We start from the raw sequence: 23770 nt of genomic DNA on the forward strand, positions 1-23770 counted from the left end.
GGTTGGACTCGATGATCTTAGAGGTCTCTTCCAACCTTAATGATTCTATGATTCTATGATCTCACTGAAGGCAGCTGAACTTAGACACGTGATTAAATCTGTGCAAAACTGTTTTAAAGTTCTTCTTTCTTTGCTCCCTCAACACTTAAAGGGGGATGAAGGTGGGTGTATATCAGCCCAATGCTGTTTGCTTGTTTTTTTAATATGTAGCTCATTTATGCAGACGGATGGACTGAAGGAGAAGAAAAATACATCAGAGTCAGTTTAGTTTTATATCATGGCCTAGAAATTTGCAGCTATCTTCACAAGATACGCATTTATTTGAAATGTGTACCAATTCCCTTGGGAGGTCTGCTAAGCATAGCCATCTATTTTTTTCCTGCATAATAATTTTGCAGATGTTGTTATTGGGTTTGTGGTACTGTAAGTCTTTTACCCATTTTAATTTTTATGGGTTTTTTTTTGCACTATCATTTAAACCTGCAAGTAACATGAAATTCGTGTGAAAATAATGTTTCTCCATTCTGTTTCTCCAGATCATGATCCCTACTGCTAAACATAACTACATATCCATATTCCACTCATCACTGCAACCCATTAAGGAACCAAGATCAAACAGTTCTCAGCAAGGACAAATCAAAACAAGGCTGCACAAACCAAGGACATTTATTCACGCTTCTACTGTGCTGTTGGTTATACTGCACCCTGGCACACAGGTCTACAAAGCACAATCCTCTACATGACAGAAGACATCATCTCTCTTCGGAAATCTTCTGGCTATTTTTCTATTTTATGCAGTCTCACTGTACTCTTCAAAAGATATGAGATAAGCTTACTTTTGTAAGACAGCATGCAAGGTGGTAAAAAATATATTTGTTCACTAAGCATATTTTAAACTTTATAATCGTCAGTGAGATCATCAGAAGCGAATTTACCCAGACAACAGCTACGTAAACTGACTTTGTTTAAAGTACTGTGACATCTAATTGAGGTAATCAACATTTGAATTAGATGCTATTATGTTAAATTTTCAACAATGGAATAAAAATTTATAGTCCTGTTTATCTCAGGTGTGCTTATATTTTCATTTTATTTCTACTTCCAAAAGGCACTACAACTTCTAAGGACATCAGAACCTGCTAAATTAGTGTCCTTTCAGAAGATGTTTTCTGTAATGATGACACCACCAGTCTTGGATTACATGTATAGGTTCTAATCTCAGCAAAATAGGAACTGAACAAATATCATTGCTTTCATACGGTCTTTCCCTCATCCATTCATGCTGCTGAAAAGATTCCCTTATTATCTCAAAGGTCAGACATGCTTAGCAGTTTCTGTACTGTTAAAAAATTCTCCCTCTTTTAATCTCATAGTCCCTGTGGATTTCCAGTAATTCTATACTAAAGAATTTTGTTTTCTTGTAGAAATACCTGTATTTAAAAACATGGTGACTTTTCTCTTTCCTAACATTATGAAAGTGCTTCCCAAATTCATAATTAAGCTTTCAACACAACTGAAACTAAATCATTAATGTAAAGGGTCACGGCACTGAATTCTGTATCACAATAAATCACTTAGCAGAGGAATCCTGACATGTTTCTCTCTCTTATGGCCTAATTCTACTTTCACTAAAGTTAGAGGGAGCTTTGCAAGCTCTTCAACAGAAAGGAACTGTTAACCAGAGACAAAAGAACCTACTTAATTCAAGGCAGAAAGGCAGCAGTGAGAGAATCTAATATTTGTCCAAGTGAGATTTTAAACCATTACAAAACAACTTACACACTCCTTCCTCCCTCCCCATAAGTAACTATTCTCATCACACAAAAACATGTGAAAAACAACTCATTTAGCAAGTGGGATCTTTTTGCTATGATGGCCAATTATGCATTTGCCAACAGTGGCAGAACAAAATTTTCTCCTTGTCCAGTTCAGATCTTGGGAGAAGCAAAAGCTTAAAAAAAAGAAAAAAAAAAAAAAAGACACTTACTTGAAGCTTCTGTCTTCAGGAAACTGTATTTCAAAAAGAGGATTATCTGTGCCAGTAAACTTTGGAAAAGCTTTGATAACTTACAGAACTGATGTTGACCAACAGACTTGATAAATTAAAGCCTGAGTAAAGAATATCTAAACATGGAAATATTCCTGAATAACTTCATGTGTGAACACTCTTGTCCAGAATGAATCTAGAATACATTCAAAACCATTATCTTAAGCTATTTTGAAAATAGATAAGCTATATCAGAAAAAGACATTTGGTTTAGAATCAGAATGTTTTACATGAGTTATTCAGGAACAGCTAGTTTGCTTTAAAATTTATATTCTGTCTTATTGCAAAACAGTATTTATGGATTGATGTTCACACATTGTTAAGAGAGATTTCTTTCATTTCTTCTGTAAGTGAATAATAATTTATTGCATTTTATGTTGCATACAAAGATACACTGCAATGCAAACTATCTATTGCCATTTTTCGCTGTTTCAGTAAAGCTTCTTGTAAAACAAACTACTTCTATATATACAGGTAATTTCTCACACATGCTGGAAAAAAAAAAGCCTCCCTGGCCAAGAGATGGCAAAGAGAAGAGCGTTTCTGAAATTTCATATCCCAATCAATGTCTTTGTCAGAAGGGCCATGTGCAGAGATGTCTTCTCCCACTAAGATGTGTTGCAAAGGGCTGCAGGTAATCGGGAAGAAGCAGATTTCTAGAAAATAGAAAAAAAAAAGCTAACAGAGTCGTGACATCTGTCATTCTGTTGTGTACCTGTAGGCCATCAATGTTTCCAAGCAAGCTGTTCACAACAGATGGAACGTGGCCTTTTGGTTGAAGTATGAAACCACAAAATGAGGACCCCATTACTAACAATGCAACAACAGAAACTTTGGAATGACAGAAAAGAAAGACTAATCTATTATCAGCTAAATTTAAAAAAGAATGATAAAATATATTTCTGGCTTTTTCTAACATCAGAAGTAACAACAATAATGTTTTACAGGCGAAAGCTCCGTTGCTTTTTTAACTAAGTATTTTGAAAATTTTAAAAAAGAAGACAGAAATAAAGCTACCATGCACATATAGGAGCATCATCTAAAATAACTATATTCAAAAAACTCCAACAAAATGCTTCCTGCTGAGGTCATTCAATCCCTGTGACCACTAATAATACTAATAATGGGTGAGAGAAACATTTTTATATGGATTAGAAACTGGCTAAACAGACAGAAAACCAACAGCAGGGATATCTAGCCAATTTCAGTAGTTCAAAAGGTTAACAAAAAATGCCCGATACCTCCTGTTAGGCATGTTTAATTTATTTGTAAAAGGGAATGAATAGCACCAACATTTTATACATCATAAAATAATTTAGAATAGTCAGCAATGAAGAAATGTTTGCTTAACTCAAGAAAGCTTGGTTAGCGTACAGCTTCCTGATGGGTGAAAGTCAGTACTGATTTATGAAGAATAAGACACATTGCAGAAACCTTCTAAGCTACGTACATTACCAGATCCTGAACAAGTTGTAGCTCCTCAAGTGAAAGACCTGAATGCAATTCATATACAGACAAAAGAAAAAACATGAAAATATGGTTAAGCTACTGTATAAATTTGTGGAATCGTTAAATGCGAACTATGTTATTTTGTTATGCTCAGCAGATTTCTTGAAAGAAAGTACAGACCAACAGATTTCTGTCTGGAAGAGAACACAGTGAAGGAAAGATAAGGTAGATGCACACGAACGTGTGCACAGAAATGATGTGACAGGGTTTCCAAGGTGTGAACTTGTTTTATACACAACTATTACAACTTATGTTTTGTTAGCTATTATTTATAAAATCAACTAAGTTCTAGCAATACTCAATAATCTTTGGCACCGCTGAGACATAGTAGCAATGCATGGTTTTGAATTATATATTACAGAAATTTTATTTGCTTAAACTGATACATACTCAGAGGTTTTAAACTCTTCCTCCTCAATGAGTTTTACAGGAAGAGCAATGCTTACATTCTGTGATGTTTCACTCATTAATAAGTGTTAATTTATTACCACAAAGGTGCTGGCATTTCAAAAGCATCACTGCAAATGAAAGACTAATGCTGTAACAGATTGAATGTCATTAGCAAGGAAATATGTCAATCTTTTGGTTAAATTAATGATCAAACGGACTGTTTTAGGAAAGACCCAGTAGTGTCGCCAGCAAAGGACACGGAAATCCTCCAAGTAAGGATTTGTATTTTAGAAGAGAATGCCTCTAGGATGTAGCATATTTATGAATTGGGCTCAAGCTCCAACAACTAAGAAAACAATTTTGTCACTCAGCTTCATTTTTCAGTTCTGCTGGCTGAATGAAGAGCGAAGAAGATTATGAGGTTAAGACCAAGTATCAAGTAAGCTGTACGTTATTGCATTTTTCCATCTCCACACAGTAAGGCTGATTAACATTTTTCCTTCCCAGTATCAAATTTTTTTAGCAGTCTGACAAACTCTGGATGCTCCACTTCCCACGAAGAGACAAACCTTGTTAAGATTTGATGCCCACCATGACAACTGAGAAATGTTCACAGTTACATGTGTGCCAGCAAACGGAATGGCCGGGAACTATTCCCTGGTCCTGCCGTGGAACAGGATGGCATAGGATGGTCTGTGTCCACATGGCGGAATTTCCCCCGCCTAACACCAGGATGTCTGCATCCAAACTAACTACTGGGAATGGCCCCGGGCCTCTGCCAAGCCCAGAACCATGCCAGGGTGTTGCCTGGGACTTGCTGGCTGCTGTGGGCCAAAAAGTCTCTTAGAGACTAGTCCAAAAACGTCACTGCATAGCTGGCCCAGTACTCAAATCCATGCAGTAGCCCCACTTAGTTACAACTATGGATGTAACCTGTGTGGTTCTTCTCTACTGATTAGACTTAGTTAAAGGCATCAGCCTAAGACTAAGTTTGTGTTAAGGGGTCTCCTGAAGAAACTGTTAACAGAAGCATCCCTGAGAGTCAATAGAAAAATAGGGATGGGGTCCAAAACTGAATTTATCCTGGGGTAAACTAGCAATTCCTGTTTCATATCTGTTTTAATGAAAGAAGAAAGCATATTTCACAGAAGTTTAAGAAAAAAAACCACAGTACCCCATTAACCTGCAGAGCACTAGGGCCCAAGAAATTAGCAGCATTCAAAACCGACAGCTGAAGAGCAACCAAGAAGGAGAGATAAGGAGATAGTACTTTCTCCTTTTCATGCATGCTAGCTTAAGGTTCATCAGGTTCCCTCATCATTGTACAAGAGAGGGACAATCTAGTCTATATCTGGTTAGATTATGAAAGGGCTTTAAATTGGGTAACAAAAATCAAATCTGCTAAACATACGCTCCAAATATAAACATTTACTAAATTATTTGAACAATAAATACAACACATTAACCTCTAGCTCGGAATAATGAACTGTAAGCAATTAAAGGTTCTTAAAGCAGAGAATGTAAGACCAAACCCAAAACTCATGTAATAAAAGAACATCACATAAGAACTACACAAAAATAAAATCAAATGATCTAGCTACTAAAATACACATATGTGTTCAAAATCTTGTGGGAATCAAATATTCCAGTAAAAATAAAGGGAGAGATGGAAACACAAGTTTCTTATTATCACACTTCATATGTTATAAAAGCTAACAGTTAACTTATTTTTGGCAAAGGGACAAAGGTTGCACAACACTCTAGCTTACACAAGTATTTTCTATTGTTAAATGCATCTTAAATGTAGCTTGTCATATATTAACTTCATGCACACAGTGCACCATGCAGTCTAAGAATGTCCCAAAGATACCTACATTTCAAAACATTGATGAATAGCATGCTGTCAGTATCCAGTGAGCCAGGTGTAAAAAAATTACTCAACAAATCATAGTTTAGTTGAAACCAGATAAAATCATTTGTGTAATAAAGACTGGACAGATGTTGACCAAAGAAAAGTTGATATTTTTGGACAAATTACTGCATATGATATTTTCTAAACATTCCCTTTTTAAAAGATAAAACAGTAATAAAAGTCCTCTCAAAAAAAATGCCCTTGTTTATAAACACAAAGTAAATTATGTCTGTGGAAATATATCAGGTTAACCTCATGTTTCATGTTTTTAGTTGCCATTTCCTTTAAAGGGGAAAAAGAAAAAGTTAGACGTGCCGTGGAAATGGTTATGAAGAAGTGGAAGAAACTATTTATGCATGTATTAAACACAGACTTTACGCTAACACTACACTTCCTTCCACTGAAGATTTTATAATGTAAAGGAAGAGGCAATGATTTAGCAAGAGTGAATGTTTAAGAATAAGAATTCAGTATTCTTCATTCATCCTCTGCTAGTAGAGTGAGTTATTACTGAGCACTAACAGTTTACCATTTCCAGAGTTGCAAGGACACGGTCCTGCCTCAGCCTTCTTATTGCTTCACAGCAACAAACAAAAATGTTCAGATACACAAGAACATGCAGTAACACCTCCCACTCCCATTGAGTTATACAAATGAAGACTGAGTTGCAGAAGCAATGATATATGCATATGTATTAAATTTTAAAAACAATGTCGTTCATTGTAGTACTCATCACAATTTATATTGCTATTCTTTTCCACACATTTCCCCATGTACAGCCAGCAATCTGCTTGCCTTGAGATAAGAAGCTGCTATTAAAATCATAACCAGTCTTAATTTTTGGTGTAGTAACATAATGTAATTGCCAAATATCTAGTGATCTGTTCATAAATTATTTAAAGATGAGAAGACAACAAGAAAGTCCTAAATATATTTATCACCATTATTAATAATTTATATTACAAGGACATTTAAAGGTCCAAATTCAGAGTAAGAACTTTATTTTCCATCAAACTACTTTATTATATGTTATTAGGATTAGTCATTAATGTTTTTATTTCATTTTAGTTGAAAGTTTGTGTATAGCAGAATAGAGCTTCCACAGGAAAGACATGGCATTACCCACAGGCTAAGCATGTGCATTGCTTTGCTAATAATATAACTCTCATTCTGTAAGGTTAAGGTACCTGAAGTTCTGATGCTCGCTTCATCATCTCCAGCGTGATGTAGCAACCAATAGAATGAGCAATCAGTACCAGCTTTATATCTTTAGATACATTCTTTTTGAGGAAGTTCAGCTTATGCTCTACTTGTCCGTTAAGTCCAAAAACATCCTCTAGCTCCTTAATATCTGTGTCTGAAACATAAAAGAAAAGAAGTCCTTTGTTTTAATAATAGAAATTTCAAACATCTCATTTTTTTTCACTTCTTTGGAAAACTCTGAAATAAACTTTTTAATTAAAAAAACCCCAACAAAACCCAACCTTAAAAATTGAATTTTAAGTTACCACCACTGGCAAATACAGACTGATGAATCCCTTGTACAGGATGTGAAGCCTTATGTGTAGCTGGGGAACCAGGGGAGGATACAGAAACACATGGAACTTGATGGCACATCATCTAGCATTGTGTTCCCCTTCATTCAGTACAACACCAAACTCAAGGCAATGGATCAGTTTAAATCAATCCAACTTTACGTTGAGAGATCAGGACCTACAATAGCAATACTGGCCAGGAACAAGAGTCCCTTCACTCACGACAAACTATCATATGTTATTATGCACTAAGAACGTTCAGATATCCAAAATCTCCTGTCTAAAAGAGAGGCACAAAAAAGTCCCACGGAATGAGGAAAAATACGAAATGCATATGTGTCAACATGGAGCACTAGCACTTACATAAACTACCCCTATTTAGGCACGTTCTTACCATTGTCAATCCAGCTACAAAAAGGAAGATCAAGTTAGAGCTTCATGGTTCTAGGTTATTGTGCAATTTCATTCCTATTTTGTCAGAGACCTCCTAAAGGAGCTTGGGCAATCACTTACGATGAGGATTTTGCTACTCGCTTCCTGGCCAGTCAACAAGACAAGGATGATCTGGTGCCTGTAACAATTTACAGCAATTTGGGCATCTTTAACTCTTGCTCATGAGGTGGGTGATATGGCTCTCAAGTTCCCCAATCTAAGGGGGTTCACAACTCTTTCATCTGCTAGAAAAGTGCTCTATCCACTAAACTAAAAGCTATATTAAGGACACACCACTCTAATTTAAGCTGGACTACTCGATGGAAAAGACTGTAAGAATACATACTGAAAAAAAGAATGAAAGAAAAGAGGCAGAAAGCATGAAGGAACGTATGCCTATAGCTTATCTGAAAGAGATGTACTGGTACTAATATCACTTAATCTCTTAAATCCATGCTATTATCTCAGGGCTCAATTTCTTACTCCAGTTTAAACCCCTGATCTTTTACATGTTGACTTGCAATGCAGCTTTAGTCTGGAATAAGCCAAATCTCCTCGCAGCAAGGTTCAGACACATGATGGGGACTGGCTCATTACTGAGCCATGGTCCTACAGACAGCATATAGGTTCCTGGCAAAAGCCACCCACCTCTAACAATTCAGGAGCAGCTAGCAGAGGTAGCACACACACAGCCCTAACCAGCCCACCAAGTATTAGGTGTTCAACTTCCCACTTGGTTTCTTTTGATGTCCTCTGCATCAATTCTCTATGTGAAAAATAGATGCGGAAGAAAGTATCCATCAGGCAGAGATACTGTAAAGATACATACATTAAAGAAACTCAAAGGCACTGAAAAACTACTGTAAGAGAAAGTTAGCTAGCAGCATAGATGCATTTCAGATGTAGTTGGTTTTGTGCCTGCTTGGAGAGAGTGATAACAGAAGCCTTTCTGCCTCTGTCTGTGGACATACTTCATCAAATTATAAAGGCTGACTGTTTTTTTAATATGCATGTGGTAAATTTGATGGCAATTGGTCAGTAACCTCAAATGCTAAAAATTACTAACACTACTGTAGTGCAGTTATCGGGGGGTTGACAGTGATAGTATTAATTGGGAGCCTAAGTGGGCTGGCACTATATTGCCTTTTTGATCATCTGTATGAAACATAACCTTTTGAAGAAAAATAATTGCTAAAGCATGTGTTCTGATGCCTTTTTTCTGAGCTTAAACTATTACCACAGAGATCACAACAGAGAATCTCTTCAGTTAAACTAATATTTCTGCTAAAACTACTAATGATCATATCCCAGCATAATTTATAGTATTTTACTCTAAATGAAAAACACTCTAAAATACACTCAAGGAATGCAAAATTAGATGAGAAGTAATATTTTGCCTATGAGGCTTTCTACAAGTAATGGAAAACAAAAAGCTTGTTCTGTTTTCCAAAAGCCTAACTAAAAGCCTAAGGCCAAAACATTTTTTTTTTCAAACTTAGTTTCTATTTTTAGCAAAAGCTGTCTTTCCTACTTTTTATTTATTTACACAGCAGCTTAACCTCATGTAGGAGTAGGCTGCCTACATGGCAAGTCTAACTAAGGGTATATATAACACACATAAAACACAGAATACTAGAAATATGATGGCCCACTAGAAATATGATGGATACAGCAACAAGTGAAAGACTATGTTATGTTAAGTATATGTATGTTACTGTGTGTTGGGTTGAGCAGGTCAATTTTCCCTTGTAAACATTTGCTATCATTTCCATACTGTTTTACTGAGGCACTGCCATCTCCAGTGATTTATCAGTACGTCTTTTAATGTTTGACATTCCATTCATAGCTTTAGTTCTTGCAAATAAGTGATTTTAAAAGAATTTCAGCTTATTTCCAGGTTAGAGCAAGGGAAAAGGAGGTAAAGTAGGTGTAGAAACCTTCTAGAGAACTTCTCACAGTTCACAAGACCCCAGAAACCAAGCAGGAAACAAAACAAATTTTTATTTGTATTGTTCAATCTCATGAGGTTAACAGCTGCTTTTCACTACACAAACTCAATATCTGCTACAAGAGATGCTGAACATTGCTGCAATGCAATTAATAAACAATACAGCAAAGACAGTCTAGCCCAGTCTCAACATTTTCAAAGTTAAGGTAGATAACTATGTTAGACAAATACAGTTAATTATTTCAGTTATTTAAGACATTAGATATCTAATTTAATAATTAGTTACCTAATAAATAGCAGCATAGAGATTCAGGGCAACATTTATTGCTATTACTGATTTCAGCAGAGATGTGCCTATTCAGAACCAGCTTTGTTGCCAAAGCAAGAACCCCGAGGAAGGATATGCATCATACAGGTGGGGATTAAGAGTAGAGTGAAAATAGGGGCTTTTGCCTCATGCACCCAGACTTGAGTTTAGGACTTCAGCATACCCAACTCCAGCCTCTGCACTAGCGCTTTCTAGGGAGCAGCGGAGAGCAGAGCAGAGCTTGCAGAAGCGATTTTTAATTGGATGGGTTAGTTATGATTGACAATGATCACGGAGACCTGTTCTACTGCACTGGGCCAAAGCATCCTCAGCGCAGCCCTGCTCAGCACCACTCAGAGCAACGATGCTCAGATTCCCACGTCTACTGGCCACATACACATATGATCTCTGAAAGCGAGTCCTGACAGCCAATGCTCACCCCAGAGACTTGTTTCAGCTGTTTAATACAACTTTTTCTTTTCTTCTGAAATACTGGTTTGTTGCCAAACCAAATCATGTTGGCACTACTCCTAGAGAAGCCACACTGGAGGATGAGGGTGCAGTGTGGGGTCTAGCGATCCACACGCAAAACTCTCCTCATCACAGACTGACCCTGCACTCTTGTCAGGTGAAACTCCAATGTCACATAACCCTATATTGAAATATGCATCCTATTTTTCTTCTGGACAAATATAAAATTGCCCACGCCTCGTGTCAGTTCATGTTTCCCCAACACAAATGCTACACTTCTAATAGTCCAAAATATGAGAGAGCTGGGCTGCGTCACAGGTTTGGAAGATTTATTTATTTATTTTACAGAATAAAATCGCCCAGGGATTATCCAAAATCAACATGAGTTTCTTGGGTGGAGAAGCTTAAATGGGTTCTTTATATAAGCAAACAGACTTGCACAAACACACTGGCAGTCAGCTCTCCAATGGCTCTACATCAGAGAAGGGACCAGAGTTACTTCACCTCAGGTGTTGAAGAAATGGCATGGCTGAAGTAGAGCTCATTTAAGCAGTTTTCAGATAGTAGAAATTATATGACTTGTACCTTATGCTGCAAACACCCCATGTGGGCCAAGGCGTGTGATTTTAAGACTTTATTTAGCTGAAGTGTATTAAAAGAAATACTGTATTTCTTTATTTTCTTTGGCAAACCATTAATCTTCTGATGTACTTTTGGAAAAAACAAATGCGCAATCACTTTAATGAATCTCTTTTTCTGACCTCTGCTAAACCCACAGTCAGAAAACAATGATAGATTGAAATAAAGTGTTTGCTCTAAGATTAGTCGACAAGTTAATCTTGCTAGGAAAGAGGACTTTGGTTTTAAGGGAAATAACAGAGAATTGTGTTTGTTTGTTTTTCTGCTGTGTATGCAAGGGAAATTCTTAGGCAGGAAAAAAAAGCATATCAGTTATATGAGCAGACTTTAGACTGGAGATTCATAAAATTTAGCCTTTCATTAAAAAAATCTCCAAAAATCATAGACTCCTTTTTACTGGATGATTCGAAAAGATACTGGAGGCCGGATTTTCCAACACTACCCTCAAATTTGTGCATATAATTTCTGCATGCCTTTGTACTTCCCTAATTTCACAAGGGAATGCTTGTGCATCCAAACTCCCAGCTACCCTGGTCACAACAGGTGACTGAACATTTGAGCTGAGTACATATGGACACTTGTCATGGAGTGACTTTAAAGTCTGTCCCAGGATCCACTCATACAGAAGGCCCCCAAATTACTCACGAACAAGTAAGGAACTGTGTGAAAAGCTGACTTGTAATTATATGCCACGAAGGAAAGGGAGGTAAAAACCGCTGCCCTACCTGCACTGTATCTTCTTCTTCCCTGGGTCATTTACTCTAGGAGGTAGTACCGGGGTATCTAAGGACAAACCCAGCATATGAACTCTCATGGTCAAGAATTTTCAGAACCGGGCCTTTTACAGGATAAAGACAAGTAAGTATCTGGAGACTGATCCAGGGGACTGGAAAAAGATTCACCTCTTCCTCTGAAGATGCTGCTCATTTCAGCTGCAAGACACATCACCATACTGCTTAATGTTAAGTGAGGAGAAATAACAAGTTTAAACACATGAAAACGCAGTAACACCACAAGAAAGTATCAAGAGGAAGAAAAGCAAAGAGGGAGAAGATACTGAAAGGTCAGTGATGATATCAAAGCATATGAAAAGGGAAGGCACAAAGCATCAAGTATGGCCAACCAAATAGTTCAGGAGAGCTAGCTCAGGGTCACGTTAAGTCCACTGCATTTTCATCAAATACCGTAAGTGCAACCAACATATAGGGCTAAGTGTTTCAGACTTTATGCCCCACCTCCTTTTTCCACTACAAATGCATACAAACACTGGCGGCAGGAGCAGCAGTTGTGACAGAGTAACTACTGTTTAGATGGAGCAACGCACATAAAGTTTCATCTTTGCCTTCATGTAGTGACAGGCCGAAAGCAACCCCACAACTAAATTACTTAGAAGGATTACCTGTTAAACTGGCATGCATAGTCAGAAGTCTAATTCTGGAAATTAAATAAATCATTTGATTGTTTTTGTTCTTATAGCAAAACACAATAATTCCTTACAATTGAATGATGCCACCTGAAAATGTTCAAATACAACTGTAAGCTTAAAAACTGAGATTTCAGGTTTGTGGGTCTAGTAAGGGCAAATATGTTCGAAAATACATCCCCTAAAGATATATTGCTTAAAGCCTGAATGCTTCACCCAATCTTTCATTTGATTATTGAACCCTGGATAATTTGTATCAGCAAGTGATAAAATGCCGAAAAAATGGGATGGAAACCGTGAAAGAATGTTCAATAAATACTGAAGAACTCCTCCTGACACCAGGAACCAGGTCTTAAAGCATTGTGTTTTAGATTAACCCTTAGACCTTAATCTGGCCCTAGTACCCTCAGAAACTGTTCATGCAACTTTTAAGATAAACACACCACTCATTAGTGTTTATTGGAGCAATTACTTTTTGTAAAGGTATCCTCCACAAATAAATTATCTTTTACTCAAGATACTGAAGTGGTCATATGTATTATTTTCTTTATTAGAAAAATAACAAGACCTTAATTTACAAATTCAACTTCTGATTTCCTTTGCTATCTACATACCTATTGCTGGGACACTTTTAACACCTAATCTGTTTTTCAAAGGAAGCTGTATTATAATTAAATTAGTACAAGCATAGTCTGACAGAATGAACTAATAAACATGACAAATACTAAACCCCAAATTTTTATTAAAAGCATACAGGAGCACACTGAACTTATTAAATTAAGATATCTGTAAGAGATTTCTTTTTTATTCTGCATTCCCAGTCTTGCTTCCCTCTAACTGATTAGAATAACTATTACCAAGGTATGATGAGACAACAGTACAAACTTTGAAGTAGAATTTTGTTGGTTGTCTCCAATTTTGGCAAGGCAAACACCATTAAACAGTGTTTTATTATGCAGTTCTACACCAATCTATGCCTCCAGAATCACTTTAACAAGCATAAAGCAAATCTAATATGGGTGTTTTATATAACATAGATGGAAAAGTTTTCTGTATTTGAATGACTGCATTTTACAGTCAGTAAGCTGAATAACTATAGAAAGTGCAATTTATAAGAATTTTCAAGATCATATAATTAAAAAAAAAAAGAAAAGTAAAAGTAAAAAAACTTGGCAGGGTGGAGGTTAGAGAAACATCACTGTATAGGAGCAGATCTACATTTCCATTGTAAAGTCACCTCAGGGAGCAAAAGCAAAGAGGTCTGAGGCTATGGGAAGCTGATTGTTCATGCTACGTTTCTTGTTTTCTGGACACGCTGAAGCCAAGTGAAAGGCTCTATGAATTCCCTTCTTCACTTGCCCACAAAAACAAAACTGGAAGGGACTTTCTTGCTGAGGCTGACTGCTATGCAAGATGTATCTTGATATATGAACAAGTATAAAACTCATTGTGACTTTTTTAGTCTCATACTTTTTTTACTTCTAGGCTGCACCTTTGATGGGAGCACACTACTTGGACTATTAAGGACCGCTTTTCAGCAGACAATTATTTTGAAGAAAAAGACCTATAACACCATGCTCATGTAGCTGATTTGGTTGTAAAACTTGAGTAAGGTCATTCCAACACACCAGGTATTCCACTCAGCACACCATTTTACTTCGCAGAATACCCTCTATGAGACAAGAAACTACAGAGCACAAGAAAACAACAGTATGCCCTTACTTTACCATAAGTTAGGCTTTTATCTAGGCTTTAACCATTTTTTTCCCAGTTTTGAAGTAATTTCATGTCTAGGTGTGCACATCTACGCTTGCAAAATAACAAATAATTTCAGTACTGGCAGCCCTTCAAAACGTTCCGGCAATTCTCCCCTCTTCCAGTAATTCCAAAATGAATTAGTTCTACCACAGCTTATTAAGGAAGAATCACTGAGCATAGCCTGAAATAGTTAGGACTACATACAAGCAAACAGGTACCAAACAACCCCAGTGTAGTGTTACTCTTCCTCAGGGGCTGAGGTCTCTGGGCATTCCAGAGTAACTCCACAGCAAAGACAAGCCACCAGAGCAGTTGTCAACATAACCAGGTTCAACCTTCTCATACCAGGTGCTGAAGTGAAGCACACCTCTCTGGCATTGCAGGAAAAAAATAAGATAAAAAGAGGGATTAGGAAGAAAGCAATGAAGTAGCCTTGCATTGGCAGAGATTTCATAAACAATGAGAGGAAGCAGAGCTCATGTACTCTACAACTACCTGAAAGGAGGTTGTAGCGAGGTGGGTGTTGGCCTCTTTTCCCAAGTAACAACTGATAGGACAAGTGGAAATGGCCTCAAGTTGTGCCAGGGGAGGTTTAGATTGGATATTAGGAAAAATTTCTTCACTGAAAGGGTTGTCAAGCATTGGAACAGGCTGCCCAGGGAAGTGGTTGAGTCCCCATCCCTGGAGGTATTTAAAAGACGTGTGGATGTTGCACTTAGGGACATGTTTTAGTGGTGGACTTGGTAGTGTTAGGTTAACGGTTGGACTCGATGATCTTAAGGGTCCTTTCCAACCTAAATGATTCTATGATTCTATGATTCTACCTGAAGATCTGGTGGTTGAGAAAATGAAGTCAATAACAAGACCTTCAGGAAAAAGTGTGCACCTAGGTGTGCACTTCTACCTGAAAGGGTTCCACATTCAGTCTGAGCCTCTGGATGGGATCATTGTACCAATAATGTCTGTCCGAGCAACACAGAGAAAATCTTGCAATTTCCATTATCTTGCTGATTTGTTGAGCTTACACCACAAAAAAAGGCCATGTTGCAAAAATCAGTCTAGGCCCCTCGAAACCTACTTTGACTCTCCACAAAGTCTATTTTCCTTGCTTTGCCTGACTAGCAGGTGGTACTCCTGCAAATGTCTACCTTGTGAATACTCATTTCACGTATGATCTGGAATAGTATCACCCAGTTTTGCAAGGGCAAATGTGCTTCACTGATATTTGAATTATCTTGCACCATCAACCTGAGGCATGTGACGTATGAGTCTCTCCAGGAATAACGCACACAGAATATATTGTTCCTTAAGGTAATTCTTTACTGAAAAGTGTATCAGTATCAAGACCTTTTCATGTTTGGCCAGATCTAACATATTCCAATTTAACACAGGGCAAATCTAGTCTTGAAACTGAGGCATAGAACTTTCTTACTGAATGAAGCAACTAAAAGCAACTTCAGTAAATAGCATACTTTAACAACAACTTGCGTTTGTACAGTTTAACAGTGGAAGAAAAACAAAATAATGATGTTCTGCACATCACCAAGACTGGGTAGATATAGCATAGGAGGTAAAGAAAGGACAGTGGCAATTGTATGAGTGTTGAAGGGAACAAAAATGGATGAATATCACTTCACAGGAATTGATTCAGTCGGTGTATGATAAATGAGGTGCTGGGCCATGGTAGGCAAGTCTAACAGTCACACCTATTGAAAACAGCACTTCAAAACTTTGGGAAATTTAAACAGATACAAATAGAGAAAGAGGGACTGAGAGCAAAGGGAGAGCCGAAGTTTGGAGCAAAGTAAGACAGCTGGCCAAGGAAGACAACCCACGTTATTCCAAAGACAGGGAATAAAAAGAATTATTTTAAAAGTAGGAGAAAATGACAAGGAGCACATCACAATGTTAAGAGGGGGGAAGGGGAAAAAGCAAGCAGCTGAGAGTATACCTGGAGGGGCAGCTATACGGTAGCACAAGTAACAATACAGAATTTGTACTTCACAGCGACCGGACAGATCAATGGGTGACATTTTCTGAAGTGCTCGACGCTTCTACTGAATCCAAGCTAAAACTTTTGTTAGGCCAGTCCTGATTTCTCTTGAAAATCCACCCCAAAATTTTATTTAGAACTGTGATACAGACCAAGACTGAAATGTTCAAATAAGTACGACTCTTCAGAATAATACTAAAATAACACCTATCTTTAGAGTAACACTAATGCATTTCCTACTTCACTAGCTACTATAATGGCATTAGGATGGCATTCAGTATAACTTAGTCCTTTTTCTTTACTCCTGTGTATATTCATCTTGGATGATACTATTTTAATAGAAGTATAAAGGAAAGTGTAGGTTTCTATCTTCATTTGTCCATGGAAATGTTAAATTTAGTATCTAGAATAACTACCTGCAGTAAACAGATCCAAATTATTTAACAATACTGTCTAGCATCCTTTTTATTTTAAGGAGTAAACGACCCACTTAGGCAAGCATAACATTTTTCCATCTTTCATCTGTATCCTTCAAAATTGATGGGTTATAAGAAGTTTTCAAAATTATTATCTTAGATTCCCTGATGCTGTAAACTGGTGCCACACCGCTGACTGCAAAGAGCTACGTCAGTTTATTCCAGCAGAGAACGTGACCCCGTGCTACCAGCGCTGCAGGCTGTAGCACGAAACGTATGCAAAATATTTTGCAATGCAGTGCTACCTCACAGCGCTCAATCAATGCTTCTAATCGCTACCTGTCTTGAAAAGCCTTCTAAGTCTCTGTTTGGGCTCCTCTTTGCACAAGGAGTGCAAGCTGACAGCAAAGGAAACCAGCTGTGGCTCAGCAACAGGGGGTCTGCTGCTGGCTGACATGACATGAAGCGAATCCAGCAGCCGGGAGAATCTAGTTCTCTGGTCTGACACTCTCCACTGAGTTACGCTTTCTGCCATCATCGGAAAAGGCCACGATTTTGACTGAGGAGCACTCCATACTTCATCTTTCATTACTTTGCACAGCACAAGGCAAAAGAGAATTGGACGAAACAGCGTATGTAAAAGCCTGAATTTATTAAAATCAGTGGCAAAACTGAGGAGAGGAAATAGAATTTCACCTTGTACTTTCTTTAAATATAGCAGGTTTCTTTATCAGTTGCTGATGCTTTTAATAACCATCTGCATGTGCTGTATAGTGCAAATTTTATATCTTTGGGGACATTTTTGTCAAATTGACCACTTGAAATTATGATTTATATTGTCTCTTCTCCAGTGTTCTGTTACACTATTCAAAAATTAATTGGCAGATTTATTCCCTATTACCAAGATAGCAGTTTCCTTTTTAACCTTCCTGAAGAAAATGCTGAAGGTTCCATTCTTAGTCACCTAGCTGAACTGCTTAGCATAGCAAGTGTGGCAACATGCCAAAGATACTGTGATGGCTTTGTTTTTCTTGGAGTTTTGCATTATAGCCGAAATAGACTAAAGTGCCACCGCTACAAAGCTGATCTGTCACTATAGATGAATAAGGGATTTTTTTGGTCTTCATTTTTACACAGGTGAGATGTGCTACATAGAAAGCAAACCAATCCACCTGTGACCCACAAGCAGTGGTAGGGTCACCGCTGGGCAAAGGCTGACTTTCTCATTCATTTACATTAGCAGACATCGAAGCCATCGCTCATTGAAAACTCTTTGAAACTGCCTGTGGCTTTACAGTGTAATTTATATAAAAAGACAGCAACTGAATTTGACCTGCACTCTACACATAAACAGATCCAAATATGATCATGTAGAGTTTTATATACTAAAGAGCATTCAGAAATACTGAAATTAGTCTCTTCATGATTAATTGCAGGATAAAACTTCTTCCTCCAAATCACGTAAACACTAGTACAGAAGTCAGTGGAGTCTCTGACAGCAAAGACTCAATGTTAATATATTCAAAACCACAGTTTTGTTCTGAAAAAAATGGCACTGCAGTGGCAATCCCAGAGAATTTTAGTAGTCTCCTATAACATTTAACCCAACGGGGATTAATTTGGCAACTAAGCAGTCACCTGACCACACCAGTAATTTGATAGCTGTAGTAAATTAGATTATTTTAATAAATGCATTAATGCACAAAACATAAAATTCAACCTTTAGAAAGACAAGAATATGTCTAGCTTAAAGAAAAAGAATAGTCCCATGCAGTATCAAAAGGAGGAAAAAAGAACTCCTTCATCCAGCAAGCAGCAATGAGACCCCCTCATTCAACCTGAGTCCACAGTACTGTATCATTTGGTCCTTCATCATTTCTGGAAGCACACAGCCCTTACTCGGATCTTGCTGAGATTTAAGTAGATGCACAAGAGGTAAGAATAATTCATTAATGAAGCTGATTATCTAAGAATGAGGCCATTTGCAGTTAATTCTTCCTGCATAGTCTGCCTTACAGTTTCCTGCACTTCCCTGAAACGCCTACATTGCTCCTTAAAGAACGGGAAACTCCTAAAACCAAAGCAAACAGAAAGACTCCATGTTCCAAACCGGTTACTTTTAGAATCTGGAATTATGTTGTGCATTGCTGATGGTCTTACGACTGTAGATTACTGTAAATAAAAAAAAAACCTGCCGTTAAACACTGGATTGATCCCATCAAGATCTGCACCATTTGTTGCAAGCTTTGTGGGCATCAAAATTAAGGTTTAGATAATAAAGTAGAAACTATTATTAATAAATAAAAGTATTGATCAGCTTTCTTCCTACAGCTAACCTATGTAGTGAATAAACTTTGATTCAACTATCAAAACAAACCTAGACCCATTACACCTTCAGACAGAAGGGATTATTCTCTGCTGTGAGGATAGTCCATTTTCATTCTGTCACCAGATGTAAATATATCTTTCAAACTGACTTGGATTAAAAGATTCTTAAGCATTCTCCCTTGGGAAAAAAATCTGAATAATCTCAATATTTTGTTTATTAAATTATTTTACTTTTTTACTTTCCCTACAATAGTATGGTAAACATTTACATGAGTTACTCTGAAACATCACAGCACTGCTCATCTCAGTGAACTGTGACATGCCTTCTAAAGTCAAGACACCAAAAGATATAAATGTTACCTTTTCATAGGGTTCACATTCTTGAACACTTTTTTCCCCCCACTAACAGCCATCTGCATCTAATTATAAGCGATGGTATCAGCTGGAGAACATACCTATGTCATGGGGTGAAAGGCGGAAAATGATCCATAAACAATCTCAAAACCTATGTCCAAAGTTTCCTGGAATGCAGTAAAGACATTATGCTCTCCAATGGATGAATGTCAGTCTTTTTTTTTTTAAACATCTTGTTTTCTGGATAAGGATCCAGAAGACTGTATCAGGTTTCAACAGTTGTTACTTTAAAACACATCTTTAAAAACAGAATTATATTAACCTTATTTGAAGATATGGATGAAAAATTCTGGTTCTTCTAACAGGGGAATTAGTTGAATAAAGTACGAGAGTGGATTAGAAAGCTGTTCATGGATATTTTTAATAATATGCCTACAGATATTATGTTGACAGACTCAGTGGAAAACCTTGAAAGAAACAGAGAAAATAGAGGACTCTTTTTCATATAGCTATAATAAAAGTAAAGACAAAGCCCTCTTCTTAGTCAAACCAGCAATAATTGGTCACTACTCCATCAAAGACAATGGAATATAGAGATATGCATTAAGTGGTACCAGAATCAGCTAACAATGTTTAAGTGATCATTACAAATAAATACATGGCTGTTAAGGTATGATGCTATGAGCAGTTAAAATTGATACTGTTTTGGTTGGCCAGAAAAGAAAACAACAGAGCAACTTAGAAATACTTCACATATGGCAAAATTGTATTTTCTTAGTTTTGATTTTGAATGGAACAAGATCTTTAAACACATGCTTAAAATTAAAACAGAACTGATAAAGTCGATGCCAAATGCCAAGATTTCGCTCAAAGGATCTATTTGCATAATTATGGGCATGATTATGGGACCTCTATGAATAATTAACTGAATGCGGCTCAAAGGAAAGAAGTGTTACAGTAAACAGAGTACTGCAGCATCCCTAGGGCTGCTTTCTTTTCACACATTTAGATTCAAAACATTCCAGTGGGTTCATAACATGAAATGATCATTTATTTCCTTAAAACAGACACCTAGCACTAAAACCATAGAGTAAAACGCAGATCTTACCAGGCAAAGACAAAAACCTCAGCATTTAAATGCCTCATAGTAACTTTTCCATATGCACACACACTTCCTTCCTTAAGCTGCCTTTTCCAAAGACGTATCAGGAGGGGCAGCAGGACTGCACTGCACTGAGCTGACAGTTCCTGTCCCGTCCTGTGAAAACAACCAGTTCCTCTGTGCACACCCCAATGTGGATCCCTCGCTGTTGACGAATACCATGTGAAGAGCTCAATGTGATTAATCAGTGCCAAGGCCAGGTTCGTAAACAGGAAGTTTCTCCTCTCCATAGATTAAAAAAATTGACACTTTGATATGAAACTAGCTTAATTCTACCTGGATGGCATGCTTACAACTTGGTTCTTTTTAATGTATCTACAGTCTGATACTATTGGACTGGGAGACACCTTGCCATATAATTCTGCATTAAAATTAAGCACTGCTATGTGTTCTGGGATACAAACATGACTACAGAGTTCTCAGAGTCTGTAATATTTAAACGTAACTGACTAAGCCTGTAAAGAACTTATATTAAAGATAATCCAACTTTAAATGACTCTCAGATATTTTAATTTATATGCCTAGGAAGCAGAAAATATTGTTGGAATATAAATTAATGTGAATTAAATGTGTGTAATGTGAATTAAATGTCTGTATACATAGGCTTAAAGTATGCATGTGAGATGCCAGCTCAGCTGCCTTTCTTCTGCTTTTTTCCCTTTACTTGTATAATACAAGATGTAAATGCCTTTTAAACACGGCTATCACTGTGTACCTGAATGTGGCCAGATACCTACCATTACTACTGCTGTTTGATATCTAACCGAACAGTGCTGAAGCCCGGATAAGGATTCACTGGTCAAAAACCTTCTAAGCACTACAGACACTAATTTTGAGGTGTTTTTGTACTGACTGAACAGATTGCCAGTAGCTCTGATTCACCTGATTCAGCAGGGTAGGTATTCTCCAACATCAGCAATCATTAAAAACATCTGTACTACTTAAAATAAATGAGAGTCACAAGCTAGCTAAAATTACCAAATGCATACTGACTCCCTGTGCCTTTGTGTAACTTCTCTCCTTTGGGGTTACACACAACAACAAGGACAAAGGCTGTTAGCTAAGGTTGACTCCCTATTTTTAGGAGCGCAGTTCTTGGAACACCTAACTTTCATGATCTCCTCCTCTCCTGTTTGCAGCAGTGCAGACCACAGTCCCGCTCCCCACCATCACCACACATTCATGGTGGCACAACACCTCTAAGGCCACCGCAGCAAATGCTTACACAAAAAATGCATTATTGGAAAAGTATTCTTAGCTACCATTAATGCCGCTTAGCAAGTGGAAACCGGTGAGAGAGACTACTCCATCTGATCAGCCAGCTCTTCCTGGACCACAAGCAAGCATCTTGGGAACAACCAGTGGCCCACAGACCACAGTTTGGGAATCACTGTCCTAAATAACTCACAACCCTCTTATTATAGCACACCATGCTCCTTGTCTTGCTCAGGCTACTATTTTAGGTTTTTTCCTGCCAGCACAGCATATGATGGTAGAAAGTTATGGCTCACATCTGCTAATCATGCCCACACTTATATCTGTCATTTGGTGGACAACTACCTAGCAACGAACGAGGTGATTAACTTGCTGAAGTATAAGTTCAGTTTTACCCAAATTATTTCAGTCTTTTTTTTTTTTGTAGATTTATACCACTTTAGCTAGAGAGAGCATCTCACTCATAGTCAATTCTGCAGTTTCATTAGAAGTCAGAGGGCTGGAAAGGCAAACTCCATTCAGATGAATTGTAACAGCAGCTAAGAAGCAATATATCAAATAAATTCAAGCTGCACATGCCTTCCAAATTTTTCTGTAACACTAGAATATCTTTTTTAATACAAAACTTCATTTCACTTCAAAACTTCACACTGATGGTACATTAACATTTTGGGATCACACAATCAGTGTCTTCACAGATAATTTATTATCCCTCCACCACTTCTGTGCTTTTTCCCATATTGCTTCTTAAGGATATAATTCAGTTTCAGAACGGTCTGAAGGCCCTACTCTCCCTGCATAAAGAAAAAGCAATGGAAACACTCTTTTGATGGACTATAAATCAATCCTTACCTACCTCTTTTTATCATGGAAAATGAACTAAGGATAGTTTAACAGATTTTAAGGACACACTATTATCTTCTACAGTCCATGGGACATAAAAGATCAAACTAGAATTTTATCTTGTAACTTGGCTATTAAGAACGTCACTCAGACTTCCCTGTCATTCAGAAGCTACCTAATACTGATTCAGAAACAAAAAAACAGAAAATTCAGTAGACAATCTGTTCCAAAGGATAAACATGCCTTGCTAAAACAATAAAAAGTATTTGTATTATGATTGTGTATAGCTCAATACTCATCTGTACAGTTCAGAAAGTTCTAGATATATATCTTTAATATAATTTATCATGTGACCAAATATTGTATTAAGACATAACTGATGACTAGACATTTATTAGGTATATGGTATTTTAATGCATCAATTGTGTCTCTTTAATCAATTAAGATACGAATCACGTGATTTCATATTTCTATAGCATTTGGCATACATAGAATATTACCAAAAATCAATAAATAATTTAATTCTGATTTCATTTTTCTTTACTTCTCAATCTTACTTTGCTACAAAGAAAATTATCTTGGCAGTCCTGAGGAGAAACAAAACCAAACCTGTATTCTTCTATTCTTATTTCTGTCTGAAATTGTAATTCTTATTTCTTATCAAACCACAGCAGATGTCCACAGAATTAGACCATTTTAAGACATGGCTATGTATGTACACCTGCTGTCTATATAGCCTGTACTGGCAAAAGCCAACCAGGGTGCTAAAAAAGGGGGGCGAGGGATGTGTTAGAGGGACTGGGTGTCAAGGGTTTCCTATCTAATCTCCCATTTTCCACAGCTTTTAAGGAAATTCTGGGCGAGTGTCGTGGTTTAATCTCAGTCGGCAACTAAGCACCACGCAGCCGCTCGCTCACTCCCCCCCGGCCCCGGTGGGATGGGGGAGAGCATTGGAAGAGCACAAGTGAGAAAAACTCGTGGGTTGAGATAAAAACAGTTTAATAATTGAAATAAAATGATAATAATAATATAATAATAATAATACACAAAGCAAGTGATGCACAGTACAATTGCTCACCACCCGCCGA

At 37.3% G+C, this 23770-nt stretch overlaps 1 protein-coding gene across 3 annotated transcripts in view; it reads right to left on the reverse strand.

Moving 5' to 3' along the window:
• LDAH (lipid droplet associated hydrolase) overlaps positions 1-23770 on the reverse strand; it is a 118887-nt gene that overhangs the window by 66547 nt on the left and 28570 nt on the right. For all 3 annotated transcript variants that reach the window (XM_019472396.1, XM_009280506.2, XM_019472397.1), the window contains one exon: positions 7046-7215. In XM_019472396.1, the coding sequence (XP_019327941.1) occupies positions 7046-7215 (170 nt within the window). The remainder of the gene's footprint in view (positions 1-7045; positions 7216-23770) is intronic.

This window comes from Aptenodytes forsteri, unplaced genomic scaffold (genome assembly GCF_000699145.1).
Source record: "Aptenodytes forsteri isolate BGI_AS27 unplaced genomic scaffold, ASM69914v1 Scaffold67, whole genome shotgun sequence".
In the NCBI taxonomy this organism is placed as follows: domain Eukaryota; kingdom Metazoa; phylum Chordata; class Aves; order Sphenisciformes; family Spheniscidae; genus Aptenodytes; species Aptenodytes forsteri.